The sequence below is a fragment of the Solanum pennellii genome, chromosome 11 (assembly GCF_001406875.1).
Source record: "Solanum pennellii chromosome 11, SPENNV200".
Classification (NCBI taxonomy): domain Eukaryota; kingdom Viridiplantae; phylum Streptophyta; class Magnoliopsida; order Solanales; family Solanaceae; genus Solanum; species Solanum pennellii.
Window position 1 is genome coordinate 7572112 of NC_028647.1, and position 21989 is coordinate 7594100.

The 21989-nt window shown below is 36.7% G+C and overlaps 1 protein-coding gene across 2 annotated transcripts; it reads right to left on the minus strand.

Moving 5' to 3' along the window:
• Positions 1-660: 660 nt before the first annotated feature.
• Positions 661-21364, minus strand: LOC107004748 (E3 ubiquitin-protein ligase BRE1-like 1). 2 transcript variants are annotated; one of them, XM_015203083.2, is made up of 19 exons: positions 21189-21364; positions 20290-20451; positions 20000-20087; positions 18381-18605; positions 18128-18289; positions 16284-16477; positions 16113-16196; positions 15867-15986; positions 15615-15801; positions 15350-15510; positions 15186-15257; positions 14881-14957; positions 11473-11667; positions 10880-10952; positions 10686-10772; positions 2433-2570; positions 2156-2358; positions 1887-2052; positions 661-1068 (listed from the first exon to the last, which is right to left on the minus strand). In XM_015203083.2, exons 1-19 carry the CDS (start codon positions 21204-21206, stop codon positions 937-939), a joined length of 2544 nt encoding a protein of 847 aa, XP_015058569.1. In that variant the 5' UTR covers positions 21207-21364; the 3' UTR covers positions 661-936. The 2 variants fall into 2 exon arrangements, with proteins under 2 accessions (XP_015058569.1, XP_027768637.1); XM_027912836.1 differs by lacking the exon at positions 21189-21364 and adding an exon at positions 20817-20949.
• Between the last annotated feature and the right edge of the window lie 625 nt (positions 21365-21989).

The window sequence follows — 21989 nt, forward strand, 5'->3', positions numbered from 1 at the left end:
TATATATGTCTAGAGTTTCTCTAGAGGGATATGATGTTAGGTGTATCAATATGTGATCTTAACACTATTTTCTTTGCATTTCTACCACTTTTTGGTGATACATCATGTTAAATACACTCTACTTATGATGATTGTGAAGTATTGGTCTAATAATTGGAGTTTGGATGGTGCATATAGGTACTTCGGTTATGAAAATGTGCCTTTTGAGGAGGATAATGGCTCGAAAACAAAATTGGCGCTCAAGGAAAGGATGTGCTAAATTCTATACATTGCAACTAAAATGCTACAGAACGTGGTATTAGTTATGCTAGTTTTATTACATGAAAAGTTTACTTCATAACCAGCAGCCAAAAACATGGTTTTTTTTTTAAAAAAAAAAAACTATGCACCTTTTGAGGCAATTGCTAGGAGAATGAGTGGGTACTGCACAAAGGTCTCTGCAACAAGTGTACTTAACTCTAATGTAAAGGTAGAACATGTTAGTACTGACTGGAGCTAATTATCTTATAAGACGAGACCTACATACCTATCCAGGCAGTAACTATGGGGGGAAAACTATATATTAGAAGGAGAAGCGACGGAGGGGGCGGCAACAGGGTGAGCAAACTCTATTTGAGGCATTGGATTGGGACTTAATAACAAGGCAATAAACAATAGAACTCAGCAACCAAAGATGTGTGTGCATCCACTTAAATAAAGGAAAGGTTAATGAACAAGATCAACAACCTTGGACAAGCACCAGCAAAAGATTAACAAAATCATTAACCTTTGGACTAGCACCAGCAAATCCATGCAGACTATCCACTTTCAACCACCAGAATTTTTTTCTATTTTATGTTACTTCCTGCATAAATATATGCACAGACCATAAGTGAACGACAATCTTACTTCACAACAGTGACATGATAAAAGGCTTAGACATCCTCATGTTTCTGATCAGATATAAACGGCCTTCACATCATTTGCTCCAAAGCTTGCAGAGCAGACAGGACATTTGCGGTGACGAGTCTCCACAATTTTTTGGATACACGGATTACAAAAGAGATGGTAACATTTTGCGAGGACAACCTGTAATGTAATAAAGAAAACTTAGCTCTCAGAGTGAAATAGGTATCAGATAAAGAGTCTAGCAAAGTTAAATTCTTTCCTCACTAAGGAAACAATTACATGTTTGGAGAAAACTAGTTGAACCCAAGGGTGTGGCCTGGTGGTCAATGAAGCGGGTGCAAACCAATCCCGACAAAAAAAAACACTAGGCATTATCTTGTCATGTCTAAACAATAATAAATCTTTATAGGTAATGTTACCTAGTACTGTTCTAGTGGGAAGTAGCATACCGATGGGATAGTCGAGGTATGAACAAGCTGACCTGGACTCCATCGCTATCAAAAAAATATTTGAAGAATACTAGTTCTATTACCACCATGGCAAAAATAAAACCAACCACTGTAACAAGTTAGCTCTCAGGATCTCTTAGAATCTCACCAGATGGTGGACGTAAGCATCACTGTGCTTATTCACATCAGACAAGATCATGTAACAAATTTAATATCTATGTTGTAGTCAGCCTACTGGTTAACACATGTTTGGTTAGATGTACTATTTTTTTGGTAAGGAGGTACTATTCGGTCTCACTACTGGACACTGGTTGTTCCCTAATTCAGAACCATGGATCTCATCACTGAAGAATCTCTTGGATATCGCCATACTATTATCTCAATAACCAATCTAAAGTAAGAACACAATCTTTTCATCCCATCTGCTGCCAGAATCACAAACTTGCAACAGTGGATCCTACATCAGATGTGACATTCTATAGGTACTTTCAACTTCACCAAACTGATGCTGATCAACCAAATAAATAAGGAAAGGTCAGTCGGTCCAACCTCTTTGCGCCTATCAAAGCAAATACTACAATTGAGTATTTCCTTGTATTCCCTTAGTTTTTGCTGAAGCTTCTCAATAACAGATGACCCTTCAATGTGTGATCTCAATCGTGAAGTCTTTCTCCTCAGAGCTTCTACATCCTCCTCTGCTCTTTTTCTCTCAAACCTAGCCAAGTAAAGCGAGGATCATATAATAAAGGAACATATGAGAGTATTGGTTTAAGATAAATTCATACTGGGTATACAGACAAAGGTTAACCTTCAGTTACCTTTCTTTCTCTAGTTCTATCTGCAACTGTGCAAGATCAACTCGAACTTTGTCACTCTTGGATTGCCATTCTTCCAGCGTCTCCCGCAATTGCTGCGAAGATTTTCTTACATCTAAAAACCGTTTTTGGGTGTTCTCCAAAGCAAGAGAATTCTGACCCCTATCTTCAGCAAGCTTCTGGATCAAGTCTGAGCATCCCCTCAACTGAAAGGAAATACATACACTTAAAGTCTGGAGAAATATAAACATTTGGCACTTCAGAGAAGATATGCAATTACCTGGTCATCAATTTTGGCAGCTTTCATTTCATAGGAACTGACCATTGTATTGGCATCTTCAACTGCTCTCTCTGTGATTTGACTTTCCCAAGCCAAACAATCCCGCTGTTGTCTTGCCCGTACTCCTTCTAAAACAAGCTGTAGAACAGAAAATAAACTAACCACAGTGTACAACATTGGCAGCAGTAGAAACCTGAGACACTAGAAATGCACAGACAGAACGTTTTTTGGAGTACTCTTGAAGCGGTGTAAGGAAATTTGTGGATGGGAAACTCTAAAAACCCAACATATCCATGTAAAGCTACAGAAATGTGTCTAAAGTAGTGGTCCTATAAAAGGAACTAATTCTGCAAACGTCTTAACCATGAGAAAAAAAAAAGAATAAAACAGGCATATAACTGGGACAACGGAAATTAAATTGGTGGTAATGTACAACACAAAGCTGGAATCTCCCCAGCATCAAAGCAGTGCGGGGCAAATTAATGCCACATTCGTTGTCAGTCTTACTGAGAATGGATATCAATGAGATTCAATCAAATAAAGCTTAAGAAAAGCAAACCACGTGCTATTTTTAAAAAGTGGTAATACTGGCCAATCCACTACCGATTAGCCAAGTGTTTACCATCACCTGTTCAAAGATAAGTTGGGGTCATGGAAATAAGATCTAACAACAGCTACAAGGAGGAAAAAATATTTACACAGACAATAGTGCATGAAAATCTAGAAAAGAAAACCCTAACAGGATAAGTTTAAAAATGTAATGCATACAGAAAGGTTGAAAACAAGAAGGCATTCTGAATTAAGAACAAAAGAACAATTAAACAAATAACCCAAGTTGTAGAGTCAGACCAGAACTACCATGACTGAATGGAAAAAAAGAAAAAAAAATGAATAATCGCCACAGAAAAGGGGGAAATCAATTGAACACAAGTTGCTGTAAGTGTCCACGACTTCAGCGTTGTCAAAGGCTCTCTTTACACGCACTTAAGCCTTGAAGCTAGGTGCAAAGTAGTTGCCCATGCCTCAATTGAGGCCTCAAGGCACCAAGGCATACGCTTTTTCGCCTATAAGTTTTCTTGAAGAAATTTGGCAATAAACAATAAATATTTCACCTAATATGATATTTTATATTATTTTGTCTAGATAACTGTTTGCTTGCATCTAGAGCCTTTCTTTCTTAAGGGGCTAGCACTTCGTCTGCACTGGCTCTAGAAACCCAATATAATTTTTATCCTTTTCACCTTTGATGAAACTGCTTATTACTCTTGACCATATGTATACACATATTTTATTTACTTATTTTTATTAGCCTTTCTTCATTAATGCTCTCACTCTATATTTGTGCTTTGAACACCAACTGACCTCGACTTTTTCTTTCACTCTACATCTTTGACCTTTGAGAACTTGTAATGAGATAATGTGTTGTTCACTGCCAGGTCTTCTACCAACTCTTCAGGCTCCTTGCTATAGTTGAAAGGTAGTCAGTGAGGTTACATGCAATTTGGTTGAAACTTGAAAGCATTCTTACAGTACAAGATTTTCCAAACTTCTTTACGGTTAAACTATTTTCATTCATTGTGATTTAGATGTATAATTCTAAGTACTTATCCCCAAATAAATGTTTATAAGAGAATAATGGCTGAAGAAAGATGGCCATGGAATTAGCAGCAACTAAATGAGTTTACTGAAAGCAAATCCGAATCTGTAAAATTAGATGCAGTAACAAAGTTTCAATGGAATTATTATTTTTTTGACTAGTTACATCATTTTTTCTTAATGACCGTGGTGTCTAGGCCAGTTTTCGCACCTATCGACGAATTCCACGGGATACCTGCCACCTCCCACCAGCAACAGGTATCAATAACTCTGTCCACCAAGGCTAGGACAGATGGAAAAAATCACCTAGTGTTTTTTGTCTCCGCTGAGTTTTGAACCTAAGACCTCAAGGTTCTCAACCACTTCATTAACCACTAGGTCACACCCTTGGGTGCAGTTACATCAGAAATATTATTACCCTTAAGCAATGTAAATCATTCGTCAGAAAACAATGAAAATCCCTAAGCAATATTAACCACTTTTCCTCCGTTGACATGTGATTAAAAGGAAAAGCAAAAGTTAATCGCTGGAGAACAGCACCATAAATACTTCACATCTGACAAATGAAGTATAATGAGATATATCAAAATCATACCACTTCCTAAAACTTTAGTGACTCCACCTGACACATGATGAAAATAATTGACTCATGAAGCATCTAAATTGAGAACAAATTTCCAGCTTTCGCCAATTAGAAAAAATAGGGAGGATGAAAAGACAAATAAAGCGCAGTATTAGGAAACAACAAACAGAATGCTCCCAGGCACATTACCAATGACACTCTCTCCTACTTCCTAGGATTGCAACCTTCCTTTTCCGGTAGACTAGCCGGAAATTGACCCCTTCCATTCAAACAACTCAGTTCTTACATCCCGTGATTACAGTTTTACAAAAAATCATCTCCCGTCTTAAGAAATTATGGGGGATAATAGAATATATTTCAACCAAGTTTTTCAATCATACGACAACACCAGATGGACTTCAAACAATGTTGCATGGTATGACTGGGTGGAAAGAAGCAGAAAAATGAGGAGGAGGGTTACGCTTAGTGAGAAGGTGCTTGAATGGATTTGTTTCATTCTCAGAGAAGCATCATCAGACCAAAAAAACCAGGTGAGAAGGTGGAGATTAAAAGATCAGGTGGCAGAATTCTTCGGTACGAGAAAACATAACTCTCATGGGAGATATATGAGTATTCTCTCACTGAACGGAGAGGACAGAACAGTAATTATTGTACCCGAGTCAGACATAAATGCTGGATAGAGAAGTGTGGCATTTAAGATTCAAAGTTTTATTAAATGTTCACCACAAAAGGAGAAGACACAAAGCAGGACACATGACTCTAAGATGACATATGCAAAAGCAGTTAAACACAGCAAATGGCAAAGTAACAGCCCATATATGGTCACAACCAAAGGCAAAGAGACTGGAACCATCTGTGAAGCCAAAATCAATGATCAAGGAGTACTGGGAAGATGTATCTTTGAATTTTTTGACAAGTAGAAAGTTGAAAATACCACCCTGTCTGAGGTTAGACGTTGGTCTTCGACGGTATGGAAAAAGGCTTTTGGGATCAATATTTATGAGATGCTGGACAATTGTTATCTCTTTGAGTTCCCAAACAAATACATGGAAGAACAAGTTCTCCAGGGAGAATGGATGTGGAAGAAAAGCATACTCAAGTTAGAGTGGTGGAACCCTACTGCAGGATGTGTACCTATCGCTTACAAACCCAAATCCACTTGGATCAGGGCTATAGGTATTCCAAAGCATCTTTGGACGGAAGAGACTTTCCACGAAATCGGAGAACTCTGTGGATGGCGGTTGGCGACGGAGAAGGAAACAAAGCTAAGAAACCACCTCAAATGGGCTAGGATTGAGACACAAGGGGATGATCGGAGCATGCCGACGGAAGTCACCATTACCAGAGAAGGAGTCAACTTCATCATCGCGATATGGGTGGAAAGGAAAACTCGATTTGAGTTGTCGCCGGAGAGAGATGGAACAGTTGCCGGAGAAGATGAGGGGGCTCAAAGGAAGATCCAGCGGATAATAGAGCCTTCAACCTCTATATCCGAGAATCCAGAACATGATGGTGATGGAACAGGGGAGAAACACATGGGGACAGCTGGAGAATTTTTTAAATTGACTGAAAAAGCACGTAATGGGCATGTGTTTAAAACGAAGAATGGGCCTGAAACCTAATGGTCTGGACCATGCAAATATTATTGCTAACAATTTTAACCAGCAGCCCAAGGATCTATTCTATTCCAGGAGGTCATAGTGGATGAAACCACGGTGACTTATTCTTCAAATCACCACATGCAGAGAATACAGGAAATACAGGAAGCTGCACCTTTCACCATTGAAGAAGAACTAGAAATTGAAGGAGATGAAGGGGAAAACAAAACTGCGCAACTGTGGTAGCAAGCGAGGAAGTAACTGAAGATAAAGAACATGGGGAAATTGTCACAGGTGATCTTGTAACAAATCAGGAAATATTGGGGAAATTATGGGGAATTATGGGGTGTACAGGAGGTTGAACCCCTTTGTACACAACAACAAGGAGCTCTTACTGAAACAGAAAGGAAGGCCACAGCCTGGATTCATCAGAACTTACTGAAACTCCATAAGATGTTTGGAGTCGATTTCCAGGGGATGGAAGAGGAAGCACTTGAACTCCTAAAGCAGGTGGATGCAAGCAGGCAAGTAAGGAAAATGGAGAGGTCAATAGACGTTAATAGAACAAAACATAAAGGAGCACAAGAATTAAAGAATCTGATATCCTTTGATGTTAAATTCAAAAGCAATGGATACAGAGGGAAGGGGAAGGAGAGCTCAGAGAATACTCCATGAAGATCAAATTAATCTCATGGAATGTTAGGGGGTTGAAGGATCCGGGGAAGAGAATGGTGGTACAAAATATGATTCAGGATTGGAAAGCAGACATAGTCTGCCTCCAGGAGACAAAACTAGAAGGCAATGTACAAGAATCAATCAAACAAATTTGGGCAGGGAGATGGATTAAATAAGCATGTCTGGAGGCTAGTGGAACCAGAGGTGGAATCCTAATACTATCGGATTCTAGAATTTGGGAAGGGGAAACTTTACAAGTTGGAGCATATACTCTGTCTTGCAAGTTCAGGGCTCGTCTAAGCATTTTTGAATGTCACATTACTAGTGTATATGCTCCCAAAAGTCAAGTGGAGACGAGGCTAGTCTGGGAGGAATTGGCTGATGTAAGAGGATTGATGGACGGACCATGGGCAATCTGTGGTGACATCAATGTTTGTAGATTTCCCTTTGAAAAAGGGATTGTAGCAAGAGAAATTCAGCAATGAGAGAGTTCTCAGATTGCATTGAAGACATGGACCTCGTTGATCCACAGCTAGGTGGTGGAAGCTATACTTGGTACAAAGGTGATAACCATACCACTGCATCTAGAATTGACAGGATTCTGGTCTCCATAGAATGGAATAATCTCTTCAATAGCCTAAAGCAGACTACTTTGCAAAGAGTAATTTCAGATCATGTCCCTATAGCTCTATTCTGTGGGCACTGGGAGCAATCGAAATCCTATTTCAAGTTTGAAAACTGGTGGCTAAACCAAGAAGGTTTTGTTGAAAGAATCAAAGACTCGTGGAATGCTTTTGAATTCTATGGGAAGCCTGATTACATCTTAGCATGTAAACGCAAAGCTCTCAAAGGGAAATTGAAAGAATGGAGCAGAAATGAAAGAGCAACCTTCTCACTCAGATGGCTGAGCTGGATTTACATCTAAACAGTAGAGCTTTAACAGAGGAGGAAATAGCCAAAAAAGCATCACTTTTCATGGAGTATGAGGGGTGCTTAAAGAATGAGGAAGTGGTCTGGAAGCAGAGATCAAGAGCTTTATGGCTCAAGGAAGGGAATAGGAATACAAAGTTTTTTCATCAAACTGCTAATGCCCACGAGAGATATAACCACATTGATCAGCTCGAAGTGCGGGGAGAGACCATATCAGAGCCAAATTGAACCAAGGAAGAAATCATTTCCTTCTACAAGAAGTTATATACAGAACCTGAAGAGTGGAGGCCTTCTGGAAATATTAGCAATCACCCTACCATTACAGAGGATGAGAATAAAGTATTGCAGGCTGCGATTGAGAAGCAAGAAGTTTTTGAGTTTCTAAAGATGTATGTTGTAGACAAAGCCCCTGGCCCTGATGGTTACACAATGGGCTTTTATCTAAAATGTTGGGACATCATTAAACAAGATATTATGGGGGCATTCCAAAATTTCACTCAACTGGGATGTTTGAAAAAAGCTATAATGCAACTTACATAGCACTGATTCCTAAGAAGACAGGAGCAAAAGAACTCAAAGACTTCGGACCCATCAGCTTAATTGGAAGCTTTTACAAGTTGATTTCCAAGGTACTTACAGAAAAACTCAAGAGAGTTGTGGATAAATTGGTAGACAAGCAACAAATGGCTTTTAACAAAGGCAGGCAGATAATAGACGCAGTGCTCATAGCTAATGAAGCAATTGACTCCAGAGTGACTCAGAAAAAACCGGGTATATTATGCAAAATTGATATTGAGAAAGCATATGACCACGTGAACTGGGAATTCATTTTAAGTATGCTGAGTCTAATGGGTTTTGGTGGGAGGTGGACCAGCTGGATCAAGTTCTGTATCTCAACTGTGAAATTTTCAGTACTCATTAATGGGTCACCGGAAGGATTCTTCAATGCACATAGAGCGATCAGGCAAGGGGATCCCCTATCCCCTTTCCTGTTCATCATAGCCATGGCGGGACTCACAACATGCTGAATATAGCTAAGATAACAGGAAGAATTCAGGGATTTGAAGTTAGCAAGGTTGCTGGAAACAGTGTAGAGATTACACATTTGCAGTATGTTGATGATACACTAATTTTTTGTGGGGCTGAGGAGGAGCAACTCTTGATAATTAGACTTAAATTGGTGTATTTTGAAGCCATTTCTGGGCTCCATATAAATTGGAACAAAAGCCACTTGTATCCAATTAATGTGGTTCTAGAAATGGATCACCTTTCTCAAATCCTAGGAGGTGCTATAGGCACTTTGCCATCAATATATTTGGGCATGCCTCTGGGGGCCGAGTATAGGTCCATAGATATTTGGAGTCCAATTGTGGAGAAATGTGAAAAGAAATTAACCAGATGGAGATCACAATATCTATCCTTGGGAGGTAGACTATCTTTGCTTAACTCAGTCTTAGATGCCCTCCCTACGTATATGTTATCTCTCTTTCATATACTGCAGTCAGTAGTTCAAAGGTTGGATAAAGTCAGAAGAAACTTCTTGTGGCACGGCAATAAGGAAAGGAAGGGTTTTCATTTGGTCAAATGGAAGAACATTATTAGAAGTAAAGAACAAGGTGGACTAGGTATCAAGAACCTTAAATCCCAAAGCAAAGCACTCAAGGTCATGTGGCTATGGAGGTACCATCAGAAGGACCAAGCCCTCTGGTACAGGGTAATCAAGAGCAAGTATGAGCAACTGAACACATGGGTAACTAAACAGGTCAACACCCCCTATGGTAGCCTCTGGAAATCCATTAGAATATTCTGGCAGTTTCTCAGTAATCAATTAACTGTCAAAGTTCGAAATGGTAGAAAACAAGTTTTTGGATTGATAAATGGGTGGGTACTGTGAGCTTTAAAGATCTCTTTCCTGACATCTTTGTTTTGGCTCAACACCAAGAGAAAACTGTTGCTGAAATGTGGTCACCACAAGGATGGAATATGATCTTTAGAAGAAACTTGAATGACTGGGAAATTCCCAGAATGATTAAAGTTTTCAAACTACTGAGAGTTTCCAAGGAATCCAACCGGGTGAAGACTATTTATGGTGGCATGGGCACAACAAAGGAAGATATAGGGTGAATGAAGGATATAAACAAACAAGTCTTATGGAGAATCAAGATTTTAGATGGCCTTGGAAGCAAATTTGGAGAGTCAAAGTGCCACAAAAGTGGCATGCTTCACCTGGCTGCTAGCCAATAAAGCGGTTCTGACATTGGACAATGTGGCCAAGAGAGGTTTATCTTTATGCAACAGATGCTCCTTATGTGGTAAGGATACAGAGACAGTAAAACACCTCTTTCTACACTGCAATTTCACTGAGGCATTTCCTGGAGTATGCCTAGTAAGATTGATGAGACTCTTTTTAAGTTGGGAGGAGGCTGGAGTTAAGGCTACAAACAGAGAAAGATGGAGGATACTACCTGCTTGTATATGGTGGACTATATGGAGAGAGAGAAATGATAGATGTTTTGAAAATAGGGAGAACAACCTGTAGGAAGTCAAGCTTAAATGTATTTTGTTGTTCTGTTTTTGGTGTAGAAATGTCTACTCCAATGAGACTGAGTCAATCATAGATGGTTTAGGATCCATCTAGTTCCTGGTTTAGCATTGGAAGGACTTTAATCTTTTTTTTCTTTTTGTATATATGGTTTTTCAGTACTACCAAGTACCGACTGAAATACAATGTTCCTAGTGTCAAAAAAAATAGGGAGGACTAATGGTACCTTTTCATATTAAGTAACAAATAGTACATAAAAAAGTTTGAGATTTTTACCAATTTTACAGAAACGCTGAAGTGATTGAATGAATTCTTGTCAAATATATTACCTTTATATTGTAATCATCTCTCTCTGTGATTTGCTGGAAAAGCTGCTGATTTTGAGCTTGCATATCATCGTAGGCCTGCCCAATTGTCTGCAATAAAAGAATCTCTCAAATCTTTCAGATTGTTTTACAAAGCTTATGTGTTCCAACTTCCATACAACTGAACCATAAGCATACAAGTTGAGCAGTAAACAGACCTCAATCTCAGAGAGGTAGGCCTCGGTTTCTTCATGCTTAGACTTCAAGACTTCCGAGAGTCTAGACCGTTCCCTGAAGTAAAGAGGACCAACTATCTTCGTGAATATTTTCTTAGGACACTAATTAATTATTACAAGGATAAAGGAAAACAAGATTCTATCAAACTGATAAAAAGAAACATTCTCCAGCGCCATCTTTCTCTCGAAAGTCCAAGGTCCTCTCTAAAAACCATCAAGACCTTCTGATGAGCACATGGTTCCCCACTACAGCGACTTCTATAAACAAGCTGAAAGTTGTGTTGAAGCCGGGAATGCATGACTAAAATACACTCTTCCCACTGGACTTGTGACCCTCCAACCAATACTTTCTATAAAGTCGAGCCCAGAAAGCATGGCAAACCATTCGCCAAGGCCATTACCAAGAACAGGAGTATGAGACTTTTCATGTATGTGAAAACAGAATAACTTCAACCTTGTTAGGAAGATGTCATCTTATTGTTAAAGTGCACAGCCGCATAGAGAAAATTTTCTGAATGATGTACTGACAGCAGTATGACGACTCATCATTCAAAATAACAAGAGGGCAAACAGACCTTTTAGAAGCATCCAACTTCTGTCTCAGCTCAGCAATCTCAGCTTCTGCAGCACCTAGCTTCTGCTGGGAGTCAGCCTCGGCTTCAATAGCAGATTTCACTCTCACTTCCAAATTGTGTTCATCAAGAGAAGTCTTCAGACTCTGAACACATGCCCAAGCTCTGTACTCGGAACTCCGAGCCTCAAAAACATCCCTGAAGTCACCATGGTAATGTTTGGAAGCATTCTTAGTGAAGAAAAAGATCAATATATGCCCTTTGAAAATCTATGTATCTAAAAGAGATGAGATTCAACAGTTCATCCGCAAGGATATATATCACGAACACTAACTGCTATTTCAGCATTACAAAGTGGACAAAGAGCTTCTAAAAGCAGTGTTTGATAAGACCACTGCACAAAAGATATTCATTCATATATTTTATTTCCAAAAACCATCTTCAAGATTAAACATTGTCATACGATTGGTCAACAGTACCATAGGCAGCTCAAATGCAATTAGAAACTCCGTAAGAAAAACAAAATGTCAATGTGATATGTCCAGATAAAATTTACAAGAATAAATGAAGCATGCCATATTCAGAAATATAGAGAACCAGCCGTTTTTCAACATTGACACATTAGTTATCATTATAAGTATAATCAAGCCACAAAAACAGATCCTTAACACATGCACCTCAGTTTCATACATGCACATATTATAACAAATTCCAAGCTGAACCCACCATCAAAGCCACAATATCTCAGTCCAATTCAAAAAATAAATTACTTGAGAAAATCCACCATCGCACTAATCCAACGTAGGGCTGGGCATTCGGTCGGTTCGCTTCGGTTTGCGAAATTCAGTTCGGTTTGATAAAAATATGAACCGAAACTAAACTGAAATAAATTCGGTTTAGTTCGGTTTTTGTACTTTCGGTTCGATTTATTTTTTCGGTTTGAATATCATTTTGGGCTCTCTTTTTTTGGTCATAAATGGACTTTTTAAACTGGATCAACTTTTAAAAAATAGAATTTTCAACATGATTTATTGATTTCAACAATCAAAATAAATCACTGGAAGTGTGGCAAGTAATTAATTACTACTCATTAATCATTACTACTCACAACATATCAATAACACATACATGAAAAACAAATAACGTCTCGCGCAGTGAAAAGTAATGACAAATCAACGATGGAAAGGAGAAGTGAAAAGTGAGAATTCAGAGAGAACTATGTCTGATGTCTTGCGGCGTGCTCTTCTTCACTCTTCAGTTCTTACTCAACTGTGAATTAGGGATTTGAGATTTGGTCTTTAGGTTTGGGGTGGATATAGATATAGGGATAAATAATGGGCTTTTATATATTATTTGGCTTTTCAGTAATTTTAATGTAATGTGTTAAGTATTTGCATATAAAAAAATATAACTTCAATTTATTACATAAAATTTGGTTTTTCGATTAACCGAAAAAGAACACTTAAAACCCGAAAACAGAACCGAATTACCGAGATTGTAGAACTTAAAACCGAAACCAACCGATTTAACTGAAAAACTGAAACCGAAATTAAAAAAGAAATCAGTTTGGTCGGTTTTTTCAGTTTCAACCAAATTATGCCCAGGCCTAATCCAATGTATATAATTAAAGTAAAAAACACTAAGGTTTGCGTATACCCCCAACCTCCCCAAACTTCACTTTTAGGATTACACTGGTACTTTTTCATTTTTTAGTGAAGTAGGATTACACTGGTATGTTGTTCTTGATGTTGTTCTTATTGAAACACTAAGGTCGTTTCTCTATATACTGCTCAGTTCTAATTTCTAGTTGCCTATTCTGACATAATTCCCTTTGGGACTAGAAGTAGGAGAGTATTCTGTAAGCCTTTAGAGGAACATTTCATGTGCTTATTCGCACCAAAATCAACAAGCCAAGAATTACATGAGCAGTAAAGGTAGTACCTGATTGCATATAATTAAATATGGCAACCAAAGGCAAGTCAGATTTGGTCAAAATCGGCGAAGAAGCTGAATTTCATCCGAAGACAGTTTCTCCCGAAGTCGTCGTCCCCATAGTTTTAATAGGATTCCAAATCAGAAAATAAAATTTCCTAAAACTCTAGAAGGAAATCGCGTTTAAATAGAAGGGAGAGAAGAAAAAATTGCTCAGACAGAGTCTCACCCGAAAACTGTCTTGCCAGAACCCTAGCTCGGGTGATCGAAAAAAATCTAGAACTTGGTGGGTATGCTCGAAATTGATAGACAACCCCAAGAAAGGAAGTCTTGAAAAAGATCCAGGGAAGTAGCCTTTGCGGACAGCTTCAAGGAGGGAAAAACTTGACCTCTTTTTAGTAAGAAGAAACCTTATTGTTGCGAGGGAGAAAAACACACCAATGGCTTTGATACCATGTAGAATTTTGAGGGGAAAACGGATATTTATACAAGTGAATCCTAATTGATTGAGGAAAGACAATCAATTACAACAACATACCCAGACTTTTCTAAAGGAGGGTTATACTTCTCTAAAGGAAATTTTAACTCTGAGTATCCCGGACTTAACATGAAAAGATTATGAAAAGCTCCGTGGAGAGGCTAAAGATTAAAGAAGATTGGGATCCAGGAAAACAGTCCCAGGCATTACTGAAAAAAATAGATACTATGAAAATAAAGGGAAGGGGGTTCCAGCTGAAAGGCCCCTAATCCTCCTGATAAATGTATTAGAGAAAACAGGGATAAATACCAGTTTGAACAATTCAATCACTGGAACACCACTGCATGTGGAGACTTAGATATGTTCATGGAATGTTTTGAAGAGGATCTCACTTCCTCTAAATTGGACGATGGGCTACCAGGGATCCTGAAAAGAGATGCTCATCACTTATATGCCCCCCTATGGATTTTTTGGACACAACAACCAAGCACAATCTATCTCCAATGAACCCCTCCAATCTGGTAAGAAGCTCTAACATTACCATCAAAGCTGCCACAACTAATCTTCAAGATCAAATAGTCCCTACCACTAATGTTTCAAATGTTTCGCTTCATATCATGGAAAATTAGGGGAATAGGATCGAATGGTTCCTAAGGATAAATGAGATTTCCAACATTAATAACAAAACCATGAGACCTGCCAATATTATTTACGAGCCCCCCTAAGTAGTACATCTATGTCCAGTTATCTTTTGAGCTAATTTGGACACCCACCCACCCCACCCTCACCCCCTTTTGGTGGTACTTTGTAGAAAGTCCTACACTGTTTTTACCCCGTTTTACCCCTTGATCAAAGTTCGGGATGCCAAACTCAAAGCTGTAATTTTGCCCTTATCAATGATCAAAGTTGGAAGCTTAAAGAAAAAAAGAAGTGCACCAAGAAACTCTTATATCATAAAGTGACTTCATTTTATCATAATAAGCATTTAGTCGTGTCTTTACCTTGAGAAAGCGGATTCACGCTTATACATTTCCAAAATGAGCTTTAAATGCATATCACTCTCTTTCAAATCATTAACCTACGCCAGGAAATTCAAACCAATGAGTAACCTAACGTTAAAATGTGTACTCATTCAAGTACCTGAAATCAAAAACGTCTCACAGAAGAGGCCAAGAAAATTGCAAGTGACAGAATACAATGAAGTAAGAACTAACTTAAAATTAATAAAGCACCAAACAGGAATAACAGACCGAAAATAGATGGTGAACAACTGCAAGCAGAGAGACAAGAGCAAGATTGAACATACCACAGCTTGCAACTTCAGCATTTCAGTCACCTGGGAAGCTGACTTGGCAGACAATGTTTCTATCTCTTTTGACTATTAAAAAGCAAAAAAAAAAAAAAGAGGCATTAAGTGAGAAGAAATGACCATTTGAAAAATAAGGGAATAGTACAAGTTAGCACCAAAACCTTCCGGTCAAGAATACTGGAAAGTGACTGAACATCAGTTCGTAGTGAATGAACATCTGAAGCAGTCTCCTTATAATTACTTAGTTGATTTTGCATATCGCCCATGGTTTCAGGGAATGAAGAAACCAATTTCTTAAATTCTGCAATAATTTCTTTCCTACCTGAAACAAAAATCTATCATTAAATATTGCTGCAGTTGCTACACTGTAATACACATTTTAAGGGGGGGAAAACAGTAACCAACAACAACTGCTCTTCAATATACCAGGTTCTCTTGATGCTTCTTCCAGCTTGCCCTCAATCATGTTTCTTTCTTGCATGTGTTTCTGCATCTCCTTTTCTAACCAGGCTATTCTGGAATCAGCAATGGTGGAAGATCGCCGAAAAACATCAGTTATATCATTCTTCAAATTCATTTCTTTTTCCCTCCACGAAAGATTGTCTTTCTCCACCTAGTTTAATCACGAAAATTAGCAACAGATAAACAAAATAAAATTGAACTACCAACCAGCTCAACCTGTAGTTTCTCGTATAAGGACTGATAAAGAGATACATCTTCTTTAGCTTTCGCAAGTTGATCTTTAACCAAGATATATGGTTGGGAAGAGCATATGGCTTTCACATTCTTTAGTTTGTTCTGTCAAGGAAACATCCATTCAAATCACTAGTGAAGAAGAAAGCAAATGAGGTTCTACGAAGTATAACAGCAAGAACACTAGCAATGAAGAGAGTGGAAGAAGGAAATCAAGCCAACCAAAGTTACCTGTAAGTTGGACAACTGCTTCAATATGTCTATCCTTTCTTCATGAAGACGCTTGAGTTCGAATAGATGGAAAGAGGATTGGTCCTGTAAATACGATCTTGTTCATATAATACATTCACCTACTTTACTGGGACCCAAACATGAGTGCAGACACACAAACTAGTAAATTACCAAATACTCCTTAAGTGTGGATTCCATATCCTGCATGTCTCTCTGCTTATCTCTCGCCTTATCATTAGCAGAGTGCTTATTTCCAAGATTCAGGACAGGGAAGAGAACCCCCTTGGCAGCATCTTTCTCTGCTTTTAGAATTGCCAATTTTCTGTTACTTTCATCCAAATGTGCAATGGTTTTCTCCAAATCCCCTTCATAACAACAACAATGTAAGTAAATCCAAAAATCAACCTTTGGAACATAAGCAATCAATATTCATGATGGCATTACTGAAAGTTAACAGTTTTGACTAAATGCCCGTAGAATAAATCAAAAAAACCACATGAAACAAATTCTTACAATTTACGATAGCTCCATACACAAGGATGATACTATAGAAGCCCTAAAAAGACAATTGTCAAGGTCTAAAGCTAAGGACTTGCAAGCCAAGATTGTTGGGCTTCAATGGGAAATCAAGAAGTTTATCATGGACTGTTCAACACCAAGCCCAAACGGGAGAAGGTTTGGGCCCACATGGGGCCGAAATTTCTGCCCAAAATGAGTTCAAAGTACTCACCCAAATGGGAGGGAAAAATCACGTACAAGTGAGTTGGGAAGCCCACATGTTTTGGTCAAATTTGGGAAGTTCTCCTTATTTCCTTAGGCAAGGATTTTTGGTATTATTTTTATATGCTTTCATAGTTTAAAGTTCCCTAGTTAGATTTTATTTATTAATTCCATAAAAGTAGATTCTAATCTCATTCTATTTGGAATAGTTTTCCCCTATATATAGGGATAGACATTATTATTTTTGTTTTAGACAACATTATTACTAATTGAGAGCTTTTTAAAATAATTGAAGTAGGCTTTCTCTAAAAAAAAATACTTACTTCAAAAAATAATTGTAAGTAAGGTAATTAGTTTTAAAAAAGAGTACTTAAGTAATTTAACTTTTCAATTTAAGACTTACCACTTTTATAATAATATAGTCTACAAATATAGAACATTACGATGGAATTGTGGTAGACAGGTCAAAAAGCATAAAGATCCTTAAAAATGTTGATTATACTTTTTGTCCTTCATTAAAAGACTATACAATAGAAAAAATTCACACTTACTACTTTCCTCAAATAATTGTTGTTTAATCAGTATCATAATATTTTCAACTTTAAAATTAATTAAATATATAGCTATTAAATTTTTGTTTATTTTTAGTTAGTAAGAACTCCTAATATTTACTACTTTAAAATTGACTAAATTTTGTTTCTTAAATTTTCCTTAGTTGAACTACATTAAAAGTCCTAAAATTTAAGACATCAAAATCAATAGTTTTACCTTATATAAGTCCTACTTAAATTATAGTAAACAAGATAAATAAATAGAAGAACTAAAAATATTAGAGAAAGAGGTTCACATTTTTTTAAGCAACTTTTTAAACCTTGCTATATACTCTTCTCATTGAGATAAATATATAACATTAATTTTAAAATAAAATTCTATTTATTAATAATTTTATTCTTCTTGTAGATAGTTTTAATTGATTGACGCGAGACACACGAGAAAAAGCACATAAACTTAACTAGTTGGTATAAATATACAATTTCTATTGTTAAAATGTTAGAATGTTTTAAATTAATACCACAATATTTGTTTCACTAACACAGATTTTCATAATATTATACAGTAATATCATGAAATTTGTTTTCACTACTTAAGTTTGCCTGTAGAAACTCTTTATTGAATTTTCTTTAACTTATTTACTTGTGGGGTCCATGTTTACATGGCATAAACATATAATTTGTTTCCACAATAATCAGATGTCAAAATATTTCCATTAACTTGAATCAAGAATAAGGAGTTACCTCTTAAACACTTAAGCTCGGCTTTATTCTTAGCATCGGTATCTCTATGATTCTGCAATGCACCAGCCAGGGATCGATGCTTCAAATGAAGTTCATTTATTGTTTGTATAAGATTTTTAACTCCTACATGCAAATCACTCAATGACTTTTGGAGACATGATCCTACAGAGCAAAAAGTAAAAAAAATTATAACTGGAGAAGGAATAAGGACGTATCATTCGAATAGAAGATAAAACATATGAGAACTTCTTACCATCTTCAGGAAGCACCTCAAGAACTGCAGCACACAACTTGTCCTTCATTTGCCTAACGTCATCTACAGTTGATACTATATTCCGGAATATTTTCACGATCTTTTGATCATCCATTTTCTTCTGTTCATATTCCGTTTGAGTGTTAACATCAGAGCTGCTTCCAGTTGCACCAGTTTGTAAAACGAGACTTAAGAAAGAATCCTCGCATGCATAGACAGAACCATCTAGCAACAAGAAGATGCAAATATAGATGAGAGAAAAAAAATTGATCCAATTTCAGAAACCTATAGCTCTAATTTTTTCCTTTTACTAAGACAACCAATAACACAGACTATGTTAGAAGAGATAGGAATCTTCATAATAACCCTATCTTACCGTAACAGTATGTATGGGAACAGCCTTTAGAAAAATACAACACCAGAAAAAGCACTTTTACCAAATTAGTATTCAAGGTAAGATAACAAAGATCTATATACAATATCTTGAGGTCCATCAACAATATTATAAACTGGTTAGATAGACACGATGCACAAATGTAACGGTGCGCAGAGATCTAGACAATATTGGCTAGAAAGCAAAAGGAAAACAAAAACAAATAGCAGAAATGAAAGATGCCATGATGGAAAAGCTAGCAGTCTCCAAAAGATCAAGATGAAGAGTATAAGTTTTTTGTATTTTTGGTGTAAACAAGATATAGCGCGGGAGATAGATACCTTAGTGACTTCATAGACAATTGTAAAGTTTCTATCTAGACTTTGGTCTTGATAATACCCTCTAGGGTTGTAAATCCCACCACATCAGCTTTTAACTGTAGGATTTTTGGTGTGAATATACAGTTACCATTATCTAAAATAATATATATATATATATAGCACAAAAAATGTACTATATAAGCTGGTTTTAAATGTGTGTGAACTTTCTGCACCAAACCCTCTAAACAAGCCATTAGAGTTTGCCATCTGCTCATGCAAAACAAACACCAAACCTGAAGAGCTTATTGGGAAGCAAAAAAAGCACCTTACACTATAGAATCCTATCTCTTTCCACTACATTACCTCCCATGTTTTACTTAAAGAGTTCCGGAAGATAGACAAAAGATAGAACAAGGTAGTTAGACAATGGAGATTAAGATTAAACATATAACACCTGTTGTTAGGCTTAATGTTATATCCCTCACCACAGATTTCTGGATAATTTCAACTTGAGCCACCAATTGATTGACAAGGGTTATAATGACCTACTAGGTTACCTAATTAACACTGCCAATAGTGTTCTAGAGAGTTTAATTATCTTTGTTTCTTTCCTACCAGGAAAAAAAATAAGAACTAGATATTAAAATTAGTTTTCAATGATCATCAAAGAAACAAGTTAGTTATCAACTTATCATAGTTAATTAAGTTATAAATAGTTAGAAGGCTGCACAGACTGTTCCATCAAACTCTTCTTCTTTAACAAATCCAGATAGCATCCATATCCTCTAATCCATTGTGAGTCAGAATCTTGCTAACCATGCTAACCCTTTCTTTGCACAATCACATTATGTCCTTTTTAGAACGAGAGAAAGGAGAGTTTGGGAGTTAATGAGAAATGAAAACTAGCATAGTTGGGCATCTCTCACCTTCTGCGCAAGATTGATCGTTACTTGCATTTCCATGTCTTATCGGATCCTCTGTGCGCGTAGAACATATTTCCAATTCACCAACCAACTAGTGAAGAAGAAAGTCAAAAAAATCCATTTCAGAAACACGCAGTACTATACAGGACATGGAAAAAAATGTCCATACATGTGTCTACTTGTCCATTTGCGTGTCTTTGAGGACCACACTGACGATTCTCATATAGAGAACACAAATCTGTGTTGGGCAATATCATACTTAAGCGTCCAACTACTGGAATGAAATAAAATACCTCTTCCCATGATTTCTGAATAGCAGACAGAGTGTTATCATATGGTTTCTGTTTGTCCCTCAACTCAGTGAATTTTTCTTCAAGAACTGCAATCTCAATCTTCTGAGCTTCAAGCTTTTGAGAGAGTTTTTGGTTTTGATGTAGCAGAACCGCAGTGTCAAGCTATAGCAAGCAAAAAAATTAACATGGATGAAACAAAATTTGTAAGAGCAGTATCAAACGAAACTAGAAGACAATTAGAAAGAGGGGACACCCTTTGACAATTTTAATTTCCAAGAAGGTGAAGACTAAACAATTCTGTGACATGTGAATATAAGAAACAATAAGCATATCAATACCCACAATGCACAATGGAGAAAATAAACAAATGGAAAGAAGACATAAGTTTGATTGGTTTAAAGGAAATATGAAAGAAAAGCCGGACTGCAAAACTTTTGATTTCCAACAAAACTCTAATTGATCAGTGGCTATGGAAGCTAACATAGAAGGTCAACTTTCCCCCAAAGATTAGCACTTTTGCTGGATACCTGTGAACAATTCATGTCTCACTTTAGATTATTTGCTTCAATTCCTTCACTGTTTTTTGAGGGATCATGAGAAAACCAGCGTCCAAATTAGACACTACCAAAACCTCACTAGGGCTTCATCACCTAGCAGTATACGTTACCTATTCCAAATCGACAAATTCAACAATCCACCGCCTCCACCGACCCAATTTGCTTGAAAACAAAATTTTGTATATTCCAAAACGAACTTAATACAAACAAAAGCAATTGAGACGTGCCGTGAATCATCAACAAAATTCAAATAACGACACAAAAAAAAGCACAAATTACGCAATTGAATTATCAAACCAAAGTGAACTTTGCATAGTAAAGAGGTGAGGGGAAAGTACTCACCGGTAGCAAGTTTTCCATTGATAAACAAAAAAAAAACAGAAAAAGGTGAATCTGCTAATGTTGTTAACTATATCTTTGCTGTCTCCGGCAACGGAACTGCTACTCCGGCAGAAAATCCATCAGAAGAAACATTTGTATTAGGAGAGTAGGGTCAAGTAAAATAGGTTCTGATGGCGATATATACCACCTGTTTTTTGCTCTTATATATTAGTTGAGTAAAGTAATTTTATTGCAAACTTTTTTATGTCAAAAAATTATGATTTTCTAAATAGTCTTTTTTTATTTTATTTTATATTTTTTTATCGAAAAATTTTACTTAGAAATGTTCGATTTTTCATATAAGATATAAGAAAAATTCATTTTTTTATCCGGATTATACGAGAATAAGAGATCTTATCTTTTCTAAACTTCATCGTATAGTCCTTTTGTGTTTGTAAATTATAAATATATAATTTTTTTTGTAAGAACTTACGAAATTAATGTTTAAATTTACGTCAAAAAGTTTGAAGTAGTAAATTATCATCGAAATTAATGAGTATATATTTTGTCGACGTAACTTTTTAGCCAATTAATTAGGATGTATATAATTAATAACAACAATTATCACAGTCATATCATCATTTACTTTTTACATGATTTAAAATCTAGTTGTTGTTGACAAAGCATATCTAATTTTTTCATATCATATTAGAAAAAATAACAAAATTATCTCTTACGTTAGAGGTAGGTTCAAAGTAGTCTGTTTAATATCATGAGATGATTTTAGAGGATCCAAAGAGGTGGTTCTCAAAATTTTGAATT